At 39.0% G+C, this 20,980-nt stretch overlaps 1 protein-coding gene across 2 annotated transcripts in view; it reads right to left on the minus strand.

The window, feature by feature from the left end:
* The window catches only part of LOC137640258 (RB1-inducible coiled-coil protein 1-like), a 105,404-nt gene that overhangs the window by 69,739 nt on the left and 14,685 nt on the right, over nt 1–20,980 (minus strand). For both annotated transcript variants that reach the window (XM_068372848.1, XM_068372849.1), the window contains exons 7-16: nt 20,664–20,767; nt 20,235–20,405; nt 19,663–19,776; nt 19,448–19,518; nt 18,750–18,936; nt 17,766–17,945; nt 14,098–14,237; nt 13,628–13,765; nt 11,238–11,325; nt 10,924–11,054 (exon numbers count right to left, since the gene is read on the minus strand). In XM_068372848.1, the coding sequence (XP_068228949.1) occupies nt 10,924–11,054; nt 11,238–11,325; nt 13,628–13,765; nt 14,098–14,237; nt 17,766–17,945; nt 18,750–18,936; nt 19,448–19,518; nt 19,663–19,776; nt 20,235–20,405; nt 20,664–20,767 (1,324 nt within the window). The remainder of the gene's footprint in view (nt 1–10,923; nt 11,055–11,237; nt 11,326–13,627; nt 13,766–14,097; nt 14,238–17,765; nt 17,946–18,749; nt 18,937–19,447; nt 19,519–19,662; nt 19,777–20,234; nt 20,406–20,663; nt 20,768–20,980) is intronic.

Here is a 20,980-nt window from a genome sequence, read left to right on the forward strand (position 1 = left end):
TAGGTCTTTTCTTTGCATCCTTATTAAATTTCTAAGCAATAGATTGCAGAGAGTTGTTATTGATAGGTACCATAAGGAATATAAGAATGTGATATTTGGTGATCCTCAAGGTAGGGTTGTTGGCTGATTTCTTTTCACACTATATACTGTACATATATGTGGTTTGGACTATAAAACATGCTCATTGCATATACAGATGATGCTACTCTCTTTGCCTTAGTCCTATCTCCTAAATGTAGAGCTAGAGTTGCAGAATTCCTTAATAGAGTTCTAGCTAAAATCAGTGCATGATGCAAATTATGGGGAATGAAGTTGAACCCTAACAAAACTAGAAGTATGATTGTAAGTGGGTTAAGGACAATGGCTCCTTAACATCCAGAGCTCTGCATCAATATTGTTTCTTTAACTATTTACAATTCCTTCAGAATTTTACGTATGATTCTTGATAGTAATTTTACTTTTGAAAAACATATTTGGTCTGTTTTTTCTTGAATTGCACAAAAAAACTGGTTAACTGAGTCTTTTAAGATTTTTGACGACCAATTTATTCTAAAGATATGTTTCAGTTCTTTCGTTTTACCTTATTTCGAGTAATGTTATTCAGTTTGGTCTTCAACAGTTGGACAAAAACTTGTAGTCTATCAAATTTCTTATTTCTGATCTAAATATTAACCTGTGGCATCGTCGTTCAATTAGTTCTTTGTACATGTTGCATCATTCTGACCATCCTCTGCATTCAGATCTTTCTCGACTGTATGTAGTACAGGTATGCAGTAAATTCTATGTCTTTCTTTCTCCATCATAAGGCCCAATACTGAAGTGTTATTCCAGCTGTGACTAGATTGTGAAAAGATCTTTCTAATTAGGTAGTTGAACTGGTGGTACTTCAAAAGTTCAAACTGGCAGAAAATCTTTATATGTTTAAGAGGCTGACATGAGTCTCTCTTCAGAGTTTATATGGCATATCTACTTTAACATTGTTACTTATCTTCTGATATTTTATAATTTCTATTCATTGCTTTTCATATCCTGTAGTAAAGTATATTTTCTTATTTCCTTTCCTCACTGGGCTATTTTTCCCTGTTGGAGCCCTTGGGCTTATAGCATCTTACTTTTCCAACAAGGGTTGTAGCTTAGCTGCTAGTAATAATAGTAATCAGTCTCGAACGTATTCAAGCACAGTCTTCTCCAACATCTATTTCACCTCTGTAACAATGCTTTGAATTTCAGTGATGATGGAAGATAGATATAATGACATCAACCTACAAGATAATGGAAGGCTGATGGTTAAGAAAAGGTAGAAAGTGCCTGTCTCAAAGGATACTCACTACCTAATGCTTAGCCCCGTGTCTTTGCCAGGTTGCCCAAAGGCCTGCCAGGCATCCTGCCCCTTGCAGCAACTGTAAAGAGTGAACTCCAACATGAGCATCCCCCGCTACCTCCCTTTCTGAACAGGTCAGATTAGGGGCCTCGAAAAGACTGTAATTGCACAGGATCTATTTTAATAGAAAAAGTTCCAGGTAGTCATGAATGGGGCATACAGAAAATTGTGGCAGCCTTCTTTCCCACCAATCCTCAACGAATGGCCTCACCCAAAAGGATTTTCTGCAATGTCCAGGGCTGTGTATCTCTGGCCTTGACCAGCTTGTTGAACAGAAGATTGTACAGCCCAGCACAGAGCCAAGCATCTCACAACAGTCCACAACCCTGAACCCAGGGACACAAGTTCAGCAGTTTGTCTGCATAGGAAAACCTTCAGGCACATGCTGGAGTGTGCTGTTCACCTCACACTCCACAAACCCAGAAAAAACTTCCTGATGTAGATCAGAGTTCTCCCTGCTCTTGAAGCAGGGGTGTACAGTACTGTACTGTATATCCAGAAGCATTAGCAATTGGCAAACTTGACCAGGAGAGCAAAATGCTGCCCATTCTCTTGGGTATTGACATGAATGACGCCAGAAAAAACGTTGTCTTCCTTACTCCACAAAGAGATTTGCTAGCCTTTTAACAGAAGCCCACGATCTGTACTCGGCATATGAGAATAAAATTGCGGTGGAAAAAGATTAAACAGCTTTTTATATGATGCAACAGTATGTAATTGTTCCAAATTGAGTGAAAAGTGGAGTCTTTGACAGTAGTGGGGGGCAGGGCAATTTGCCTGAGCTCATCACCCGTTGTTAACTACCTCATCAACAAAATCAACGGCTGTTTCATCTCTGCTGAAGACACTGTATTCAAAAGGACGAATAGTTTGTATTGTATAAGCATAAAAACAGATTCTGATAGTAGGAAAAAAGATGAAAGATCAAGTACCAGCATCGCTGTACTACATTCAAAAGAAATAAAATGGTCACCAGATACAGCATCCACATAGTCAACAAGTATAGTATAGGAAATTTTCTTTATAAATGTCCTAAGTTAATAAAATGATATTTTAATTATAAAATAAATTTTTGAATATACTTACCCAGTGAATATATAATAGCTGCTGCTCCAGCGGCTCGACAGAAAACACACACAAAAACTCGCGAGCGATCGCTATGAAGGTTGCGGGTGTGCCCACCAGCGCCAACTATCGGCCAGATACCGCATATACATGTAAACAGACCCAATTTTTCTCATCCCGCTGGGTCTCTATCGGGGAGGAAGGGGGGGGGGGGGGGGCCTTTAATTTATATATTCACCGGGTAAGTATATTCAAAAATTTATTTTATAATTAAAATATCATTTTTAAATATTTAACTTAGACGGTGAATATATAATAGCTGATTCACACCCATGGTGGTGGGTAGAGACCAGAGTTAATTAAGTTTACAGCGTATATGCTTAGAGTTTTTGACAGTTATATCATAACAAAACCCAAATATATAAAGGTACCTGGTAAGGAAGTTGACTTAGACGATTACTCTGCCTTATTAGTCTGTCTTCCTCACGAAGCCCAGCGATCCTCTTAGGATGCTGAAAGATTCCCAGGAGCTGAAGTATTAAGGGCAGCAACCCATACAACAGGACCTCATCAAACCCCTAATCTGGGCGCTTTCAAGAAATGACTTTGACCACCCGCCAAATCAACCAGGATGCGAAAGGCTTCTTAGCCTTCCGTACAACCCAAAAAAACAATATTAAAAACATTTCAAGAGACAGATTAAAAAGGATATTGGAATTAGGGTAATGTAGTGGTAGAACCCTCACCCACTACTGCACTCGCTGCAACGAATGGACCCAGCGTGTAGCAGTCCTCGTAAAGAGTCTGGACATCTTTTAAGTAAAATGACGCGAACACTGACTTGCTTCTCCAAAAAGTCGCGTCCATAATACTTTGCAGAGATTTATTTTGCTTGAAGGCCACGGAGGTTGCTATAGCTCTAACTTCGTGCATCTTAACCTTAAGCAAACATCGGTCTTTCTCATTCAAGTGAGAATGAGCTTCTCGTATTAAAAATCTGATAAAATATGACAAAGCATTCTTTGACATAGGCAATGATGGTTTCTTAACTGAGCACCATAATGCCTCAGATTTACCTCGTAATGACTTAGTACGAGCTAAATAGAACTTAAGAGCTCTAACAGGACATAATACTCTTTCCAGTTCGTTGCCTACGATCTCTGATAAGCAAGGAATATCAAAAGATTTAGGCCAAGGACGAGAAGGCAGTTCATTTTTGGCCAGGAAACCAAGTTGAAGTGAACAAGTGGCTTTTTCTGTAGAAAAGCCGATGTTCTTACTGAAGGCATGAAGTTCACTGACCCTTTTAGCCGAAGCCAAGCACACTAGGAAAAGTGTCTTGAGGGTGAGATCCTTCAGGGAGGCTGAATGTAATGGCTCAAACCTGTCTGACAAGAGGAACCTTAGGACCACGTCTAAGTTCCATCCAGGAGTTGCCAAACGACGTTCCTTAGAGGTCTCGAAAGACTTAAGGAGATCTTGGAGATCTTTATTGTTGGAAAATAAGCCTCTATGTCGAAAGACCGAAGCCAACATGCTCCTGTAGCCCTTAATCGTGGGAGCTGAAAGGGAGCGAACCTTTCTCAGATGTAAAAGAAAATCTGCGATTTGGGCTACAGATGTACTGGACGAGGACACAGATGCTGACTTGCACCAGTCTCGAAAGACTTCCCACTTCGACTGGTATACTCTAATGGTAGAAGCTCTCCTCGCTCTTGCAATCGCACTGGCTGCCTCCTTCGAAAAGCCTCAAGCTCTTGAGAGTCTTTCGATAGTCTGAAGGAAGTCAGACGAAGAGCGGGGAGGCTTTGATGGACATTCTTTACGTGGGGCTGACGTAACAGATCTACTCTTAGAGGAAGACTTCTTGGAAAGTCTACCAGCCATTGAAGTACCTCGGTGAACCACTCTCTCGCGGGCCAGAGGGTAGCAACCAACGTCAACCTTGTCCTTTCGTGAGAGGCGAACTTCTGCAGTACCTTGTTGACTATCTTGAATGGTGGGAATGCATATAAGTCCAGAAGAGACCAATCCAGTAGAAACGCGTCTATGTGGATTGCTTCTGTATCTAGGACTGGAGAGCAATAGATTGGTAACCTTTTGGTCAACGAGGAGGCAAAGAGGTCTATGGTGGGTTGACCCCAAGTAGCCCAAAGACTCTTGCCCACGTCCTTGTGGAGGGTCCATTCCGTGGGTATCACCTGACCCCTCCGACTGAGACAGTCTGCCAAGACGTTCAAGTCCCCCTGGATGAATCTCGTCAACAGGGAGATGCCTCGATTTCTTGACCATAAGAGAAGGTCCCTTGCGATCTCGAGCAGCGTGAAGGAGTGTGTGCCTCCTTGCTTGGAGATGTACGCCAAAGCTGTGGTGTTGTCTGAGTTGACCTCTACCACTTAGTTTCGAAGAAGCTTTCGAATATCATCAAGGCCAAGTGGACTGCTAATAGCTCCTTGCCGTTGATGTGCATGCTCTTCTGACTTGAGGTCCACAGACCCGAGCATTCCCGACCGTCCAGGGTCGCACCCCAACCCAAATCCGACGAGTCTGAGAACAACACGTGCTTTGGGTTCTTGACTGCTAGGGATAGTCCCTCTCTCAGACTGATATTGCTGTCCCACCATTTCAGGCATGCCTTTACTGGTTCGGAGACTGGGAATGATACCGTCTCTAACGTCTTGTCCTAGTTCCAGTGAGAGGCTAGATGGAACCGGAGAGGCCGAAGGTGTAGTCTCCCTAGTGAGACAAACTGCTCCAGGGATGAGAGAGTCCCTACGAGACTGTTCCAACTCCTGACTGAACAAACGTTTTCTTATCAGCATTAGTTGGACTTCGAGCAGGGCTTGTTCTATTCGGTGGCAGACGGAAAAGCCCGAAAAAAACTGGACTGCGAATCTCCATCCCCAAATATAGAATAATCTGGGATGGGATCAGTTGGGACTTTTAGGTTGACCAAAAGTCCCAACTCCATGGCCAGACTCAACGTCCAATGTAGATCCTGCAGACAGCGAAGACTGGACGATGCTCTGAGAAGCCAGTCGTCCAAGTACAGGGAGGCTCGGATCCCCGATAGATGGAGGGATTTTGCCACATTCCTCATGAGCCTCGTAAACACGAGAGGAGCAGGACTGAGGCCAAAGCACAGGGCTCGAAACTGGTACCCCACATTCCTGTAAACAAACCTCAGAAACGGTTGGGAATCCGGGTGTATAGGCATGTGGAAGTATGCCTCCTGAAGGTCGAGAGAGACCATCCAGTCGCCTTCCATTAATGCTGTCAAGACAGCCTGGTAGACTTCATCGTGAAGTTTGTCTTGACAATGAACACATTGAGCGCACTTGCCTCTTACGTACTCCTGCAGTGAACATGGCTGCCAGATCATTGGAGCCATCCCTGAGGGACTTGTTCCTGCAGAGAATGTGGCTGTCAGATCATTGGAGCCATCCCTGAAAGCCTTGTTTATGCATGACATAATTGTACAGCAAAACTTCAAACGCTCGAAAAAACTCCTAACAGGAGATGGTCTAGCTCTGAAGTCGACCATAAAATCTTGGAGCGTCTCATGGCCAGGCGCCAGGGAGAGTCTATGAGGTTTGAGAAGTCTATCTGGGCAGAGGCAGGAACTCCCAAGCCGAGAACTTCTCCCGTGTCATATCAGACTCTCGCTCTATAAGCCAGCTTAAAAGTAGGGAAAGCAAAGGCTGTCTCCCCCAAACTCCTCCTGGTGATAAACCAGTCGCCTAGCAAACGTAAAGCTCTCTTAGAAGAGCGAGAGAGCACTAGCTTATAAAACAACGGCTTCGAAGTAGCTAGGCCTAGTGTAAACTCTGACGTTTAGGCGAACGAGGAGCAGCAGTTACAAAAAGATCCGGACAAAGATCCTTAAAAATCAGCATGATTTATTTAAAGTCCATAGAGGGCTGAGCAGCTTTAGGCTCCTCTCCGTCTGACAGAGTCCTCAAGGGAATATCAGTAGGAGGGGGAACAGCAACTTCCTCATCTGAAGGAACCTTGTCCGACAATAGCCGAGTCTCAAGCAAGGGAGAGACCTGCCGTGGTGGCAATGCTTGACAAGCAGAGTCCACACGCAAAGGAGCAACAGTAGCAGTCAAGGACGCTATGTCATGTAACTGCTTAAAGGACTGACCAGCAACAACCAACAGGTGCGGGAGAACGCTCGACGTCAAGTCGAGACTGCCTTGACTGCCTAGACTGAGCAGTCAAAACAACTCTTGACTGCGGTGCTTGACGCTCAACGTCAAAACAAGTCAACTTCGCTGGTTGGCGAACGTCCTGAACGTCAACAAGAGCATGCGGCAGCGGCTGAACGTCCACAAGCGGCTGAAAGTCAACACTGGACTGCATCGAGTGAGGCTCTACAAAACGTGACTGACGTGACTTTGTAACGTCAACGTCAACAGGACGAGCAAAGGTTCGTTTGGGCGGCTGACGGCCAGGATCTCGATCAGCCAAGCGGCGAGGATCATCGTGAACCTGCTCAGCAGAATAGTCCTCCATAATAGAGGCAAGCTTATTCTGCAAGTCTTGCCGTACAACCCATTTAGGATCAACGGGAATGGTTGCGGTAAGAGACGAGGGTAACGTCTGTGACTGCAAAACCTTGCCTACAAAAAGACTCTCGGAGCCTGTGTTACGCTTTTGTTTAGGCGGCGAGCAGTCTTCCGATGACTGCATAGGGTCAGAGCTGTCCTAATAGTTGAAACCAGGACGCTGGACCTGTCCTGAAAGGACTGACTTTCGCTTAAAGGGCCTCGAAACCTTGTTCCACGGTTTCTTATGCGAAAAGCCTTCGGATGACGAGAAGAAAATCGTCTCGCTCGTCTTATGGTAGGGGCGGTGTTGATGAGACACGCCTGAAACCATAGAGGGAACGTCTGTTCGCTGATCAAGTCCTCTCGAACCCATAAGTCGTACGACATTACTTCTCCCCTGGGCTTGGGAGCTTGCAAGAGGTCTCGGACTAGGCGAACGACAGGCACGAACAGACGAACCCTCGGTCGCAACACTAATAACACTTTGCGCAATTATCACTTTATCACTACGATTTTCTGTTTTGCACTTATTTCACTGAAATCAAATTTTTTAACAATTCACATTAGGTATGAATAAAACTGATTTCTACCTGAAGCACGCAATTCTACCCTCATCAAAAAGGTTATAATTGCGAAATCAGTCGTATAATGTAAGCACATTAATACAAGCAAAAAACAGTAAACATATTTTAAGATAAAAAGATCAGTGGCTGGGAAGGAGACTAAACACTAGTTCATTCAAAACTACGTTTTCAATCTCTCACCGTACAGTGCCTTGGGACGAGAATAAAAACTAAAAACGTTTTATCCTTTCTCCCCGTACAGAGACTAGGGACGAGAGTAAAAAAAAACTGAATCGAGAACAACGTTACTCGCTTGGGACGAGAATAAAGATCGGAACGTTCTCTCTCCGTCTCTATCTCTCTCTCTCTCTCTCTCTCTCTTGATTTCGCACCGAAGAGAAGAGCCCACTTACCTTTCGTCAATAATCAGGTTATTTGACCAAAGGAAAAAACTGAAAGGTTTTTCAATTAAAAAGTTACTTTAAAATAGTATTTAAAACATTTAAGCTTTGAAAGAAGAATGAACAAAACGTCAGAATCGATTTACTCTTTCTGCAAAGTGAAACCGTGATACTCTCTCTCTCTATCGTAACGATAGAGCGCAAACTGCGTAGCATAAATAAACTAAACGTTAGTTCATCTTTGAAACAGTACGAAGACTATTCAAAGAAAATCTTTCATAAAATATCTACTAAAAAATATTCATTTAATAAGTTTTAAATCATTTGCTCTGTAAAAGTTAATTACGATTGAAAGGGCTCAACCTTGTTTAACTTCGGTTTCCAAGTTAGGACCGCCTACTCTCAGGAAAGGTCGCATATAAACAAATCATTAAAATTTATCTTGATGTTTATTATAAATGGAAAGCTAATCGAAGAGGCCTAACAAAGGCGGTTGAGATATAAAATATATAGAGGAAAATCTATAATTAATTTATAACGTGATAAGATAATTGCTAAAAGCCTAAAACACACTTCCGTACTAAGGGAAGGGTCGGCCATTTAAAAGTCAAAGAAAGTCCAAAAAACAATCCAAAGTCATCAAAAATTAAATCTATCCAAAAACGAGTTCAAGATTTAAGTTGAAGATAAAACACCTGCACTGCGAAAGCTCAAACCAAAAGGAAGTACTTCACCAAATATGTTGAGAAAACTCCAGGTTATACAGCGAGTATTGATACGTCTTGTCGTTAAGGCCGACAGAGAAAAAATTGGGTCTGTTTACATGTATATGCGGTATCTGGCCGATAGTTGGCGCTGGTGGGCACACCCGCAACCTTCATAGCGATCGCTCGCGAGTTTTTGTGTGTGTTTTCTGTCGAGCCGCTGGAGCAGCAGCTATTATATATTCACCGGCTAAGTTAAATATTTAAAAATGTGAATTCACATACATATATCACTTTTGGTATAATCAAACCTATAATGTTTATAGAGATATGACATTCTATCTCTCAGGTCCTAGACCAGCCCCAGCTTTTCCTTTGAAAGCTCAAAAAAATATGTCACAAATTCATTAATGACAACATAATACAAGACAAATTACATAACAGAAAAAAAGTTTTAGGTAATGAACAGGTATACAACCCCATACACAATTGATACACAAAACAAAATAAAAGCTACAAAACTAAGCAGTAAAGTTAACATGTATGGAATGCTACACAGTGCTATCCAACCTAAGCAAACTTGTTCATGAACAAGTCAAATGAGGATTATTGCATCAAATTGTCCAGGTAATATAGAAAACCAAGATACCTGACCATAAGACACTAAAACGTACTATGCTAGCTATCCGAGAGACATGAAACATACCAGTTCCAAGGATTGATGACTGGCAACTGCATTCCAATCCACTTTCCAATGCCTAATTCTCTTCTCTAAATACTATTCTTGCAACGATGGAAAATTTTTCTATAATTTTTCTACCTGCTTTAAATAAAACACTGTAATAACTTCAACACCAATCACAAATGATCACGGCAAAGAGAAACTGAAAATACACAAGACAACCTGAAAAGTCTTTGTTGGTTGTAAACCAAACTTACTAATGATATTTGACAATATATGAACAAAGAGCATATGTCAGTTTGCACTAGACTCTTTTTGGATGTAATCAACATAACTTTGTGTCTAAGCTATACTAATCTATTACTATGTTTGGATGTAATTAACATAACTTGGTGTCTAAGCTATACTAATCTATTACTATGTTCTAGTACTTTGTTTATTCCTATCACTAGTAAAAAAAATTAAAAAAATAATCATAAAATATGTAATTATATACAAGACCTAAAATGGATACTAAATTACACATTTCTTTCATGTGGGCTAAAGACCGTCAAATACATCTATTCCATACACAGTATAGCACCTCCTGAGGCAAACAAAAAAGGAAAAAAATTAAGCAGAAATAGAGACCGAAGAATATGCATGGGTAGTCTATGTGGTTAGTAAAGCTAGTACAAAATGCAAAAGCAAGAAGCAAGACTAAGGCTCCTCTTCTTCTCGCAACAAAATGCCCAAGCTCAAGTTGTCATTCCTTTCTAAACACGAGTCAAAGTGAAAATGTTGATGCGCAATTTCATGTTCAACTTTGCAGAGAGTTCTATATAGAGATTTTAGTTAATGCATTACATACTCATGGACTAAATTGAAGAACTGTATTTTTCATCAGCCATATTTAAGTGGACTCATAGATTTCCAATGGAATCACATGTTACTGTAAATTTACGAGAATCAAATATCAACATTGCATGATGAAAAATCTTACAATTACAAAATATCTGATGCAAAGTCAGTGAACCCTTAACAACACAATACCTTATTTAATGCAAAAAAAAAAAAAAAAAAATTTGGTTTGAGGACTTACGAACCTTGAAGAGGAATTAAAGTTAACTACAGCAATATCAAATTCTATCAAGAACAATATGATCCTCCATTACCCTTGGTCCTAAATATTTTTTAAAAATCTATGACTACAGTTTGTAATCTGTTCCTTACATTTAATACTTTTACTAAACTCTACCAATAAAAATTTTTGAAATATGTCAACAGAAGTTTACCTCATAAGAAAATTCATTTAAAACACAGTAATAATTGAAAATACACTCTTTTAAATATCTTTTTCATCCCATTAGGTAAAAAAAGAAAATCCTATAAGATGCTTCATACTCCCAATATTAAATTTAGCTTGAAACTTGACCCTAAGGAAAAATTACAATGAGCAACAAAAAAATCATAATCTCAAGACATCGAAACCCAAGATAAAGGTATGGTTGTAAGGGAATACTGAACAGCATCACGTGAAAAACCCTAGAATTCTGGCTGTGATCTAAAACAATTAATGCACCACTTCAACTTACCTTAAGTTGTCACTCAATTCTAAAGGTATGGAAGACTCCTCTCCACCATCCAACTTTATGTGCTTTGAATCACTGGCTTGTGAAGAAAAATGATGTTTCGTCTTCATCGAGCTTCGACCATCGGGCATAACCTTGAAAAGCAGTGGACAATGAACAAATTAATTAGAAATTTGCAAAATATGGAGATCATAAAATAAATTTAGCTCTAGGACATTCTTTACCCTTTTAATCATAAAAAATATAACATGTAAATTATAGACCATGTTTAAGGTATTTTTTTCATGAAAAGTACAAAAAGTACAAAAAGTACTTGCCTCCATAGGAGAAAAGGTTCCGTCACTACCTCCACTGCACCCTACTTTTTCAAATTCTTCTGTGTCAGTTTCTGATTCCTGATGCTCTCTGTGAAATAAGTAAAATAAGAACCAGCTGAGGGAATTGGTAATATCAAAATCCTTAGAAAACAAATAATTCATGAAGCTTTTCCAGCAATTATTTTGTCCTGCAATACTTCATAAACGTAATTTTTATCATTATTGGTTTATCATTATCAAATAGTTTACTATTAACCTACAAATAATGAATCTGGCACATGACTTTCCAAGTAGTATTACAGTACATAATACAAGAAGTGCTTAAAATTAATTTACTATTATTAAATGTGGAAACAAAAACATTTCATAGAAATGAACACCTCTAGCCTGATTTAAAATTTCATTAACATTTTTTACGTACATGAAATAACAATTAACCAATGACATAAGCAATCTTAGTACGGGAATTAGAAATGTCAAATTTGCACTTTTCTGATAAAGTTACTAAAGGAAATCCTATCAATAGTTCCTAAGATTCTCCTAATAACATGGATTACTTAGATACTATATAACTATAAAACTCAGGAGGAATATAGTCGAAACAATTTGTCCCTCTTAAACTTCACAGCCAAAACTAGTATTAAACTTTATCATAACTGGTGAAAGATTCTAGCTCTTAAAAATAACCCCATTCAGGACAGAGTTCATAATCAGTCACATCTTCTCTGAGAAAATAAAGGAAATCCTATCAATAGTTCCTAAGATCCACCTAATAACATGGATTACTTAGGTACTATATAACTATAAAACTCAAGAGGAATATAGTCAAAACAATTTGTCCCCCTTAAACTTCACAGCCAAAACTACTATTAGACTTTATCATTGCTGGTGAAAGATCCTAGCTCTAAAAAAAAACCTGTTCAGGACAGCATTCATAATCAGTTGCATCTTCTCTGAGAAAATAACAGAACACCACTATTACATCATCTCTGAATCATTGACATGAAAATCTATTTTGTAGATCAGAAAGCTAAATAATTGAACTAGGCCAGAGATCTGACATAGTGCCCTTTTATTATTATTACTATTACTATCCAAGCTACAACCCAAGTTGGAAAAGCAAGATGCTATAAGCACAAGGGCTCCAATAGGGAAAAATAGCCCAGTGAGGAAAGGAAATATGGAAATAAATAAATGACGAGAACAAATTAATAATAAATCATTCTAATAACAGTAATGTCAAAACAGACATGTCATATATAAACTATAAAAAGACTTATGTCAGCCTGTTCAACATAAAAACATTTGCTGCAACTTTGAACTTTTGAAGTTCTACTGATTCAACTGTACTAGTCTTCCACTGTCTTGGGTTAGTTCTCTTGCTTGAGGGTACAGTCAGGCACACTAATATCTCATTTCTCTTCTTCTTGTTTTGTTAAAATTTTCTATAGTTTATTTAGGAGATACCTATTCTAATGTTACTCTTCTTAAAATATTCTATTTTTTCTTGTTTCCTTTCCTCACCAGGCTTTTTTTCTTGTTGGAGCCTTTGGGCTTATAGCATCATTCTTTCCCAACATAGGTTGTAGCTTAGCAAGTAATAATAATAATAATAATAATAATAATAATAATAATAATAATAATAATAATAATAATAATAATAATGAAACAACCATAGTTTGAGAGGATTCAGTCTCAATCTTAAAGTAATTGCACTGATGTTCACAATATTTAGCAACATTGGAAAAAAAATAATATAACATAAATTGGAGTGCAAATTTTACAAAACATATACTGAATAATTCACTTACCTACCATGGACCTAAAGGAATGCAGGTGAATTTGCAAAACCATGCCACTCAAACATTTTTTTTTTCTTTTGACAAAGTGACAAATGTGAAATCCATGTGCTACCCATGAATATAAAATGTTTTTCAAGTAATGGGTTTTTAATGAAACCAATTGATACAACCTCAAAGCATTACTACAAAACACCCAATATCAAATTCTTTTCCCAGAACAATTATTGATACAGTCATAACAGTGTATAGAAGAATGATAGGGTCATTTACAACTAATTCTGTAAGCAAGGAGCTGACGTACAATTGTCAAGACGAATCTTACTCAAGGAGTTACCTCTTCAAGAGTTACCTATATAAGCAAGGGCAGTCTGATGTCTATTATAATTAATATTAAGAGATAGTGGAAGAAACTATGAAAATTTCTAGATACCAAACATATAAAAACTTGATTCATCTCCCTTTGACACAACCTGAGTGTATTACTTCTCAAAAGTTGGTTATGTCTAGGCTAAAAAAAATATAAATTAACGTTAGTCAAAGTATTTCTTTAGGACGAACTATAAGAAATATTAATAAAGAAAAACTTACCTATTTAATGTGGAAGGCCTCCTCTGTTGACGAGTTTCATTTTCTCTATCAGGCGTATGGCGAGGTGTAACAGAATTAGCTGTAGTAACAGCAGATGCATAAACATCGCCACTACCTTCTTTCACAAACGTTCCACTGCTGTAATGTTATAGAACAAGTTTAATGCCATAAAAAACATGTCATTTAAAATGAATAAAATACAACAAAGCTGAATTCTTTACATGTCCCTGTGAATAATGTGTAATATTTTCCTTAATATACTAATCTATTGGAAAAGGAAAAACAAGATATTTAAATTGATAAAAGGGCTGACTTTACATAAAAAATAGTTGGAGAATAAATAAAGTACAGAGCAGAAGCATACTCAAAACGTGTTAAAAAGGCCAACACAAAAATGTAGATAACCTTTTGCTTTTCCCATGAATTGAACATACAAAAGCATAAAAGAAGCCATTCCGAATGTACTATACCTTGGTGTATGTGAATTTGTTAGTTGAGATCTCAATGCTGCCTGAAGAAGTGGAGGAACTGCTATAACCTCTCCAACTACCAATAATGATGCTAACTCTGGCAATACTGCTCTTAATTGTTCAATATTTTCCCGCGTTAGCTATAAGGAAGGAAAAAAATTTAAATCAAATTGGCTAATAATAAACTTAACACTAACATAATATCATTTTCAAGGTAAATTACACGATATGAAACTTATAAGATCATTGCAATTATTATTCCTAGAAACCCAGCTATAACTCCATGTGATAAGTATAATCTTAATAGGACATGGGTCCCAATAGGGAAAGCAGTTTAGTAAAATGAAACAAAGCAAAGATAAAAAAAATAAAAGATGAATTACAAATTACAATTATAAATTTAACTGAATAATTAGCACATAAACAAGAATTCATGTCAACTTTTACAACAAGAAGCATTCACACCAAGTTTGAACTTCATGTCCAGGAATCATTGAAGTATTAAAACTAAGAATAACTCAATACAGTACTATAAAAACACTGATGGAAATGTGTGGATTCTCAATCACTTGTTATGTATAAAGCAAGTATAAGATTTCAGTAGACAAGAAAACTTCACTAACCCTGCAGCCTACATGGCCAAACTAGCCAGAGCTGACAAGGATAGTTCCAAGGATGGCCTTGACCCTTGAGGGGTATTGATATGTCAATCAATGACCAAGGATCTACCCGAAGGTGGAGCGAAGGACACCTTCCCCTGACCACAGTCCACAATCCGGTGTCTTAAAGGCCGACAAATCCAGAGTACCCTCATATACAGTCAGGATTGAGGCCAGGGTAGGTTGTTCTGGAGATTCACTCCCCTGGCCAAAACATTTGCTCTGCCCCAAGGACAGAACTAGCAACATAATTGAGGGATGAAGAAGGTCAGGGAAGGACAACAACAGCAGGGAAAAATAACCTGACACTGATAATAGAGACGGAAAGAATACTTATACTCTTCTTTCTGCTAATCAGGGTGGAGGGACGACCACAACTACGTGCCCTGAGGCAAGGGTGAAAGGTCCTTCAACCCAAAATTGTGGACTTCCATTGCATGCAAATGTGCAATGACAGCCTCGAGTGATGCCATCCTCTCCTTTCGCTCTAACATGGTACTGCAATTTGGGGGAGGAGCAGGAGTCCATTCTCCATGTGGGTAGGGTGATGGGAGGGCATTGAAGCTACTCCATCAACCAGGGAACAGAAAGTGTACAGGACAGTAAACACCTGACCCATCAAGAAAACCCAAGCCATAACCCTGGGAGGCCATGGTGCAGGGCCGTGACATGGAGTCAGGCCATAGTGCAGTTCCGTGACATGGAGTCATGGCCTCGGACCAGGGACAATACACGCGGCAGTGGGTACAGCCCCATGGCTTAGGCATCATCAGCAACCCATCCCACACCTGGGAAGGGAGGGGGTGTCATAAGGAGCCGTTTCCATACAACTACATCTGGCCTCAACCTGGACTTATCAATCTCTTCCTCCTCTTCTTCCTCTAAGAAGAAGCGTGAGAATCTAAGTCGGAATCAAAGAAGAAAATGAGGGAGAGGAAAAGGAGGAAGAAGAACAACGCATACTTTTCTTTCTTTTGCCAGCACTCGCCTCAGACTCTACAAGCAGAGGAGTCAGGAGCTGAGCGACCAATAATGAAGATGCTCCCCCAAGGGGAGAAACCACACAGGTTGCTCCGCATTCATAAGGGAGGTAGTATTCATAATCACTGGGGCTTGTGAGAGAGGCACAGAGGGATTGAGAGTTATGATCCCAGGAAACCATATGCACTAGGGTTGGGTTGATGGCCACAAGGGTAGGGGCAGCCTATCTGAGTGTGACCGGATCAGGGATGGTGCACAAGGTAACACCCAGAACTGAGGCAACACGCACTTTTGGCCCCCAAGTTAACTTACGCCCAATTTTAAGAGTAACACCCACAAGTGCCAGAGCATTTCTTAATAGCACTGGTATCATAAGACTACCCTTCACAGTCCTTTTAGGCTTTGAAAGGGGTACCACTGGTTATGTCACTGGAATCCGTGACACAAGGGATGTACCCACTATGCCTTTCGCCTCTGGCGTGGACAAGGGAGACACTGGCACTGAGGGACCCGGGGGGGGGGGGGGGGGGGGGGGGGGGGGGGGGGGGCCTTAACTTCCACCTCACTTAACAAAGTCATAGAGGACTTACCTTTGATACCTAGAGAGGCCCAAGCCTTCCTTATGTCAAACTCATTTACAGGTAGTCTGCATGGCAACAGGAGAAGAACCTCCATCTTCCAATGGGATGCAGCAACCAGTGGGGAACCCAATTATTATTATTATTATTACTTACTAAGCTACAACCCTAGTTGGAAAAGCAGTATGCTATAAGCCCAGGGGCTCCAACAGGGAAAATAGCTCAGTGCAGAAAGGAAAAAAGGAAAATAAAATATTCTAAGAAGAGTAACAACAATAAATATCTCCTATATAAACTATAAAAACTTTAACAAAACAAGAGGAAGAGAAATAAGATAGGAGAGTGTGCTCGAGTGTACCCTCAAGCAAGAGAACTCTAACCCAAGACAGTGAAAGGCTATGGTACAGAGGCTATGGCACTACCCAAGACTAGAGAACAGTGGTTTGATTTTGGAGTGTCCTTCTCCTAGAAGAGCTGCTTACCATAGCTAAAGAGTCTCTTCTACCCTTACCAAGAGGAAAGTGGCACTGAACAATTACAGTGCAGTAACCCCTTGGGTGATGAAGAATTGTTTGGTAATCTGTGTTGTCAGGTGTATGAGGATAGAGGAGAATATGTAAAGAATATGCCAGACTATTCAGTGTGTATGTAGGCAAAGGGAAAATGAACCGTAACCAGAGAGGAGGATCCAATGTAGTACTGTCTGGCCAGTCAAAAGACCCCATAACTCTCTAGCGGTAGTATCTCAACGGGTGGCTGGTGCCCTGGCCAACCTACTACCAGAACTCAAAAAGCCTGCCAACACAAATATGAGGCCTCCTTGCTCCTGATACATATCCTTTTCAGTGAAAAGCAGTGGTAGCAGACAAACTCAATAAGAAAATGTAAAATGCAACAGACTTCTTTGATGTCTTCTAGTGCATTTCCAAGACAGACACTGCAGAACCATTAGCTCCCTTGCTCTCCTTCAAGGAATATGCCTCCCACTGCCTAGGAGGATATAACCTATGCTCGGTAAACGAGGATGATTGTGAACAACCATGACCAATACAAGAAGAACAGTTTGTGTGTGGATCTATGGCCATTTTAGCCATAAACCAGTTGCAGCACCCACCCTTTAAACCCCCTTAAGTATGAATTTCTTGTTTCAAACTCATAATTCACAAGCAAACCCAGCATTCTCTTCCTGCAACAATATGAAAGATGAAAATGTTTGGTAAAGGCAAGATCACAGGTCCATCATTATTGCAGCCAACATCAAATTTGAAGACCTTCCGGCAGGTGAAGGGGTGGAGCTACCTCCCATGTCACCACTTGTTGATTATTTTGTTAACGAATTCAACGGCAGTTCCTGCTCCGCTGAAGACATGTTCCCAATTCTAAAGGACGAAATGTTTGTACGCTTGTAAGAATAAAGACAGTTGAAACCCTATTCTTATTCCCTACCTACCTTCGGTAAATTATCATCAAATTTGTCTGGTGGTTGAGTTGCAAAATCTGGAGGGAGATCATCCAGGCCAGGAAAGAGACTCGCGAGGAAATGAGATGAAAACTGTTGGAGAAATTTTCGTCTTGTTCCAACTTCCCTTTCCCATACTTCCAAACTTTCTGCACTTAGAGCCGTTGCCCACTGAAAGAAAAAAAGTATATAATATGTCAACTTTTACAACCACATTTTAATTTTCATGTACAGTATTGACTTTTCACAATTGGATTCCTATAGAAATATACTACATATATTTTATGGTACTTTCACAACTGAAAGTCAAAAGTTTTGGTCATTAAATACCATTAATTAAGAATCTGTATATTCCTGGCATACACTTACAGTATACTTATAGCAGAGTTCAACTTGAGAATTATACATATTATCAAATGAAAAAACATATAATTATTGTATAAAAATACAGTACTCTTCTGTCCTTGAAATATACGAGAATCTTAATTTTCTCAAAAAAAAAAATCTCTCTTCAACAGTTCCTCTTTGATACTAATGTGAGTACAATTCCTTACTAATGTAAGTACTATTTCTGATGATGATGACATGTAACTTTGATATTTTAATATATTGTAAAAGCTGAGCACCTTTTTATATTTTTTATTATATTTCCAACTTGTAAACAACCAACTTGAAAAGTGATTTTTTATTTCATATACATTCAAGCAAGACATCTTCACTTCATCAAATCAGACTTAAGAAATTTCTTAAAGAATGGTACTTATTGTTAGACTTAAAATTTGTGTAACAAGTTACAAAGTAATAATCAAAGAAAATTAATCGTTAAACTACAATCATGATAATTACAGTACTGTAACTGTATAGCTGGACACTGACTATCTAAAACAGCAACCGATTTGCAAAAAAAATTGAAACCTTAGCGATATACCTCTTTAAAGGAAGTAATGTTACTGGTACAATATACTACGAACTCACCTCAACAAATGCCTGAGAGAAGTAGTTACGTCTAGCTACTTCAGTAATAGCACTAACGTAGACTCTTGGCGCCCTGTGAATCTGATCGACAACTTGCAGCAACCCCGTTAATCTACGCAAACTTTCGTGGTACATGCTTAACTTATTATCTAACTCATAGAGTTTCTTTTCTATGTACATAATCCATCTGAAAAATCAAAAGCATTATCTGTAGAAGTCTGATTATAGTTTTCAGATAAATAATTTTTGAAAGGTAATCATAAACTCCTGCCTTTCAGTATTTTCTGGTTTCAAAACGAAGAATCCTAGAAGAGTTTATATGACGATGGTACTTTAGCTTGAAAAAATCATATAAAAAAGAGAGAGAGAGAGAGAGAGAGAGAGAGAGAGAGAGAGAGAGAGAGAGAGAGAGAGAGAGAGTAAGAGAGAGTAAGAGAGAGAGAGAGAGAGAGAGTAAGAGAGAGAGAGAGAGAGAGAGAGAGAGAGAGAGAGTAAGAGAGAGAGAGAGAGAGAGAGAGAGAGAGAGAGAGAGAGAGAGAAGAGAGAGAGAGAGAGAGAGAGAGAGAGAGAGAGAGAGAGAGAGAGAGAGAGAAATTTACTTTAGTCTATAATGAAGGTTTTCTGAGAGAGAGAGAGAGAGAGAGAGAGAGAGAGAGAGAGAGAGAGAGAGAGAGAGAGAGAGAGAGAGAGAGACTTACTTTAGTCTATGATGAAGGTTTTCTGAGAGTTCTTCTTTGGCTTTAATACAACGTCTCTTGATGTCTTGTACCTGAAAACAAAAAAAAAATGTAGGAACACTTTACTCTTAAACCCCAATCAAGTTAAAACTAGGCAAAGTTCAACTTTAATCAGAGAGAGGCAATTTTCCAATTTTCTCACAATGTATCGAGTATCATAAAACACAACTACATACCCGCTGATGATTTTTGAGCATGTGCATAAGATTTTTCCTATGAGAAGTACATAAATCCGGAAATATGGACGGATCATTCACCTTGCCAGCACGATTCTGGTTTTGCAGTAAAGCCTGTAAAAACAAATATTATTGTACAGTGATGAGACATTCTTCTTTATAGTAGGTATACATATTAAATCAATCAGTATTCTTCACATTTTGATAGCATTAAATTTACATCTACTGTACTTCATGATTAACCCTTTTACCCCCAGGCTATTTGGAAATTTCCAACCCTTAACCCCCAAGGGGTTATTTTTTTCCCAGCACATTTTGCAGTATATTTTTTTTTAAATTGTTCTAACAGCCTTAATTTTTGTCATAGAGATGGGTTGGTCTCATTCTCTTGGAAAATGCCTGAATTTTCTAAAAAAAAAAAAAAAAAAAATGATCAAAAATATGAAAAAAAAAAAAATTACAGCATTTTTTGCAAGGACGTACCGGTACGTCCATGGGGCTAAAGGGATGGCTTTTGTGAAACGTACCAGTACGTCCTTTGGGGGTAAAAGGGTTAAATCTGGATATATTACCTGAGCAAAGTTACTCTGTTCCAGAACAAGTTTGTTTGCTTCATGCATAAGCTGTTCAAGGCCAAACAAACGTTCCTCTAGTCCTTTGATTTCCTTCATCTGAGGTCTGTCAACCTCACGACACACTGCAGCAACCTCAGCCGCTAGCTGAGTCAGGATTGTGTCATTCATCTGAAAAATGGTATGCATTTTAACCCTTACTTAAAAGCATAAATTCAAGAAAAAGCTCAAATATTGGGGATGAAGCTGTGTATCTGGATTGCTTCAAAATTAGGAAGAGCGATACATTAAATTGATTTTACTCAAGTTAACATTTGTTACTGACAATAGCTACAAGTTTTGCAATGTGCATATACAGTAGTAGTCAGCTTTGATACAATAAATCATCCTTTAAGTTTTTTGTTGGTGACATAAAGCTAAATTTCTTACCTGTTGAAGACCTCTAAAGCTGAGTTGAGCAATCTCTGTAACATCATTCTGGGCGTCTTTGGCACTTATCCACTCTAAGAGGCTCATATCATCGTATTCTCTCTCTTCAGGAAAAAATACAGATACAGGTATATGACATGAGGATTTTTATTTATACGGTTTTTCTATGAAAACTAAAGCACGAATAACAAGACTTGTTTCAATTTTCATACCCAAAAATCAACAATGATAGTCATCTTATTCCTACACTTAAATTGCTCAAACTTGACAGCCAATCAGCTAATGGCAAAATTCAACATTATTATCGATTACGTATT

Source organism: Palaemon carinicauda, chromosome 4, assembly GCF_036898095.1.
Source record: "Palaemon carinicauda isolate YSFRI2023 chromosome 4, ASM3689809v2, whole genome shotgun sequence".
Lineage (NCBI taxonomy): Eukaryota > Metazoa > Arthropoda > Malacostraca > Decapoda > Palaemonidae > Palaemon > Palaemon carinicauda.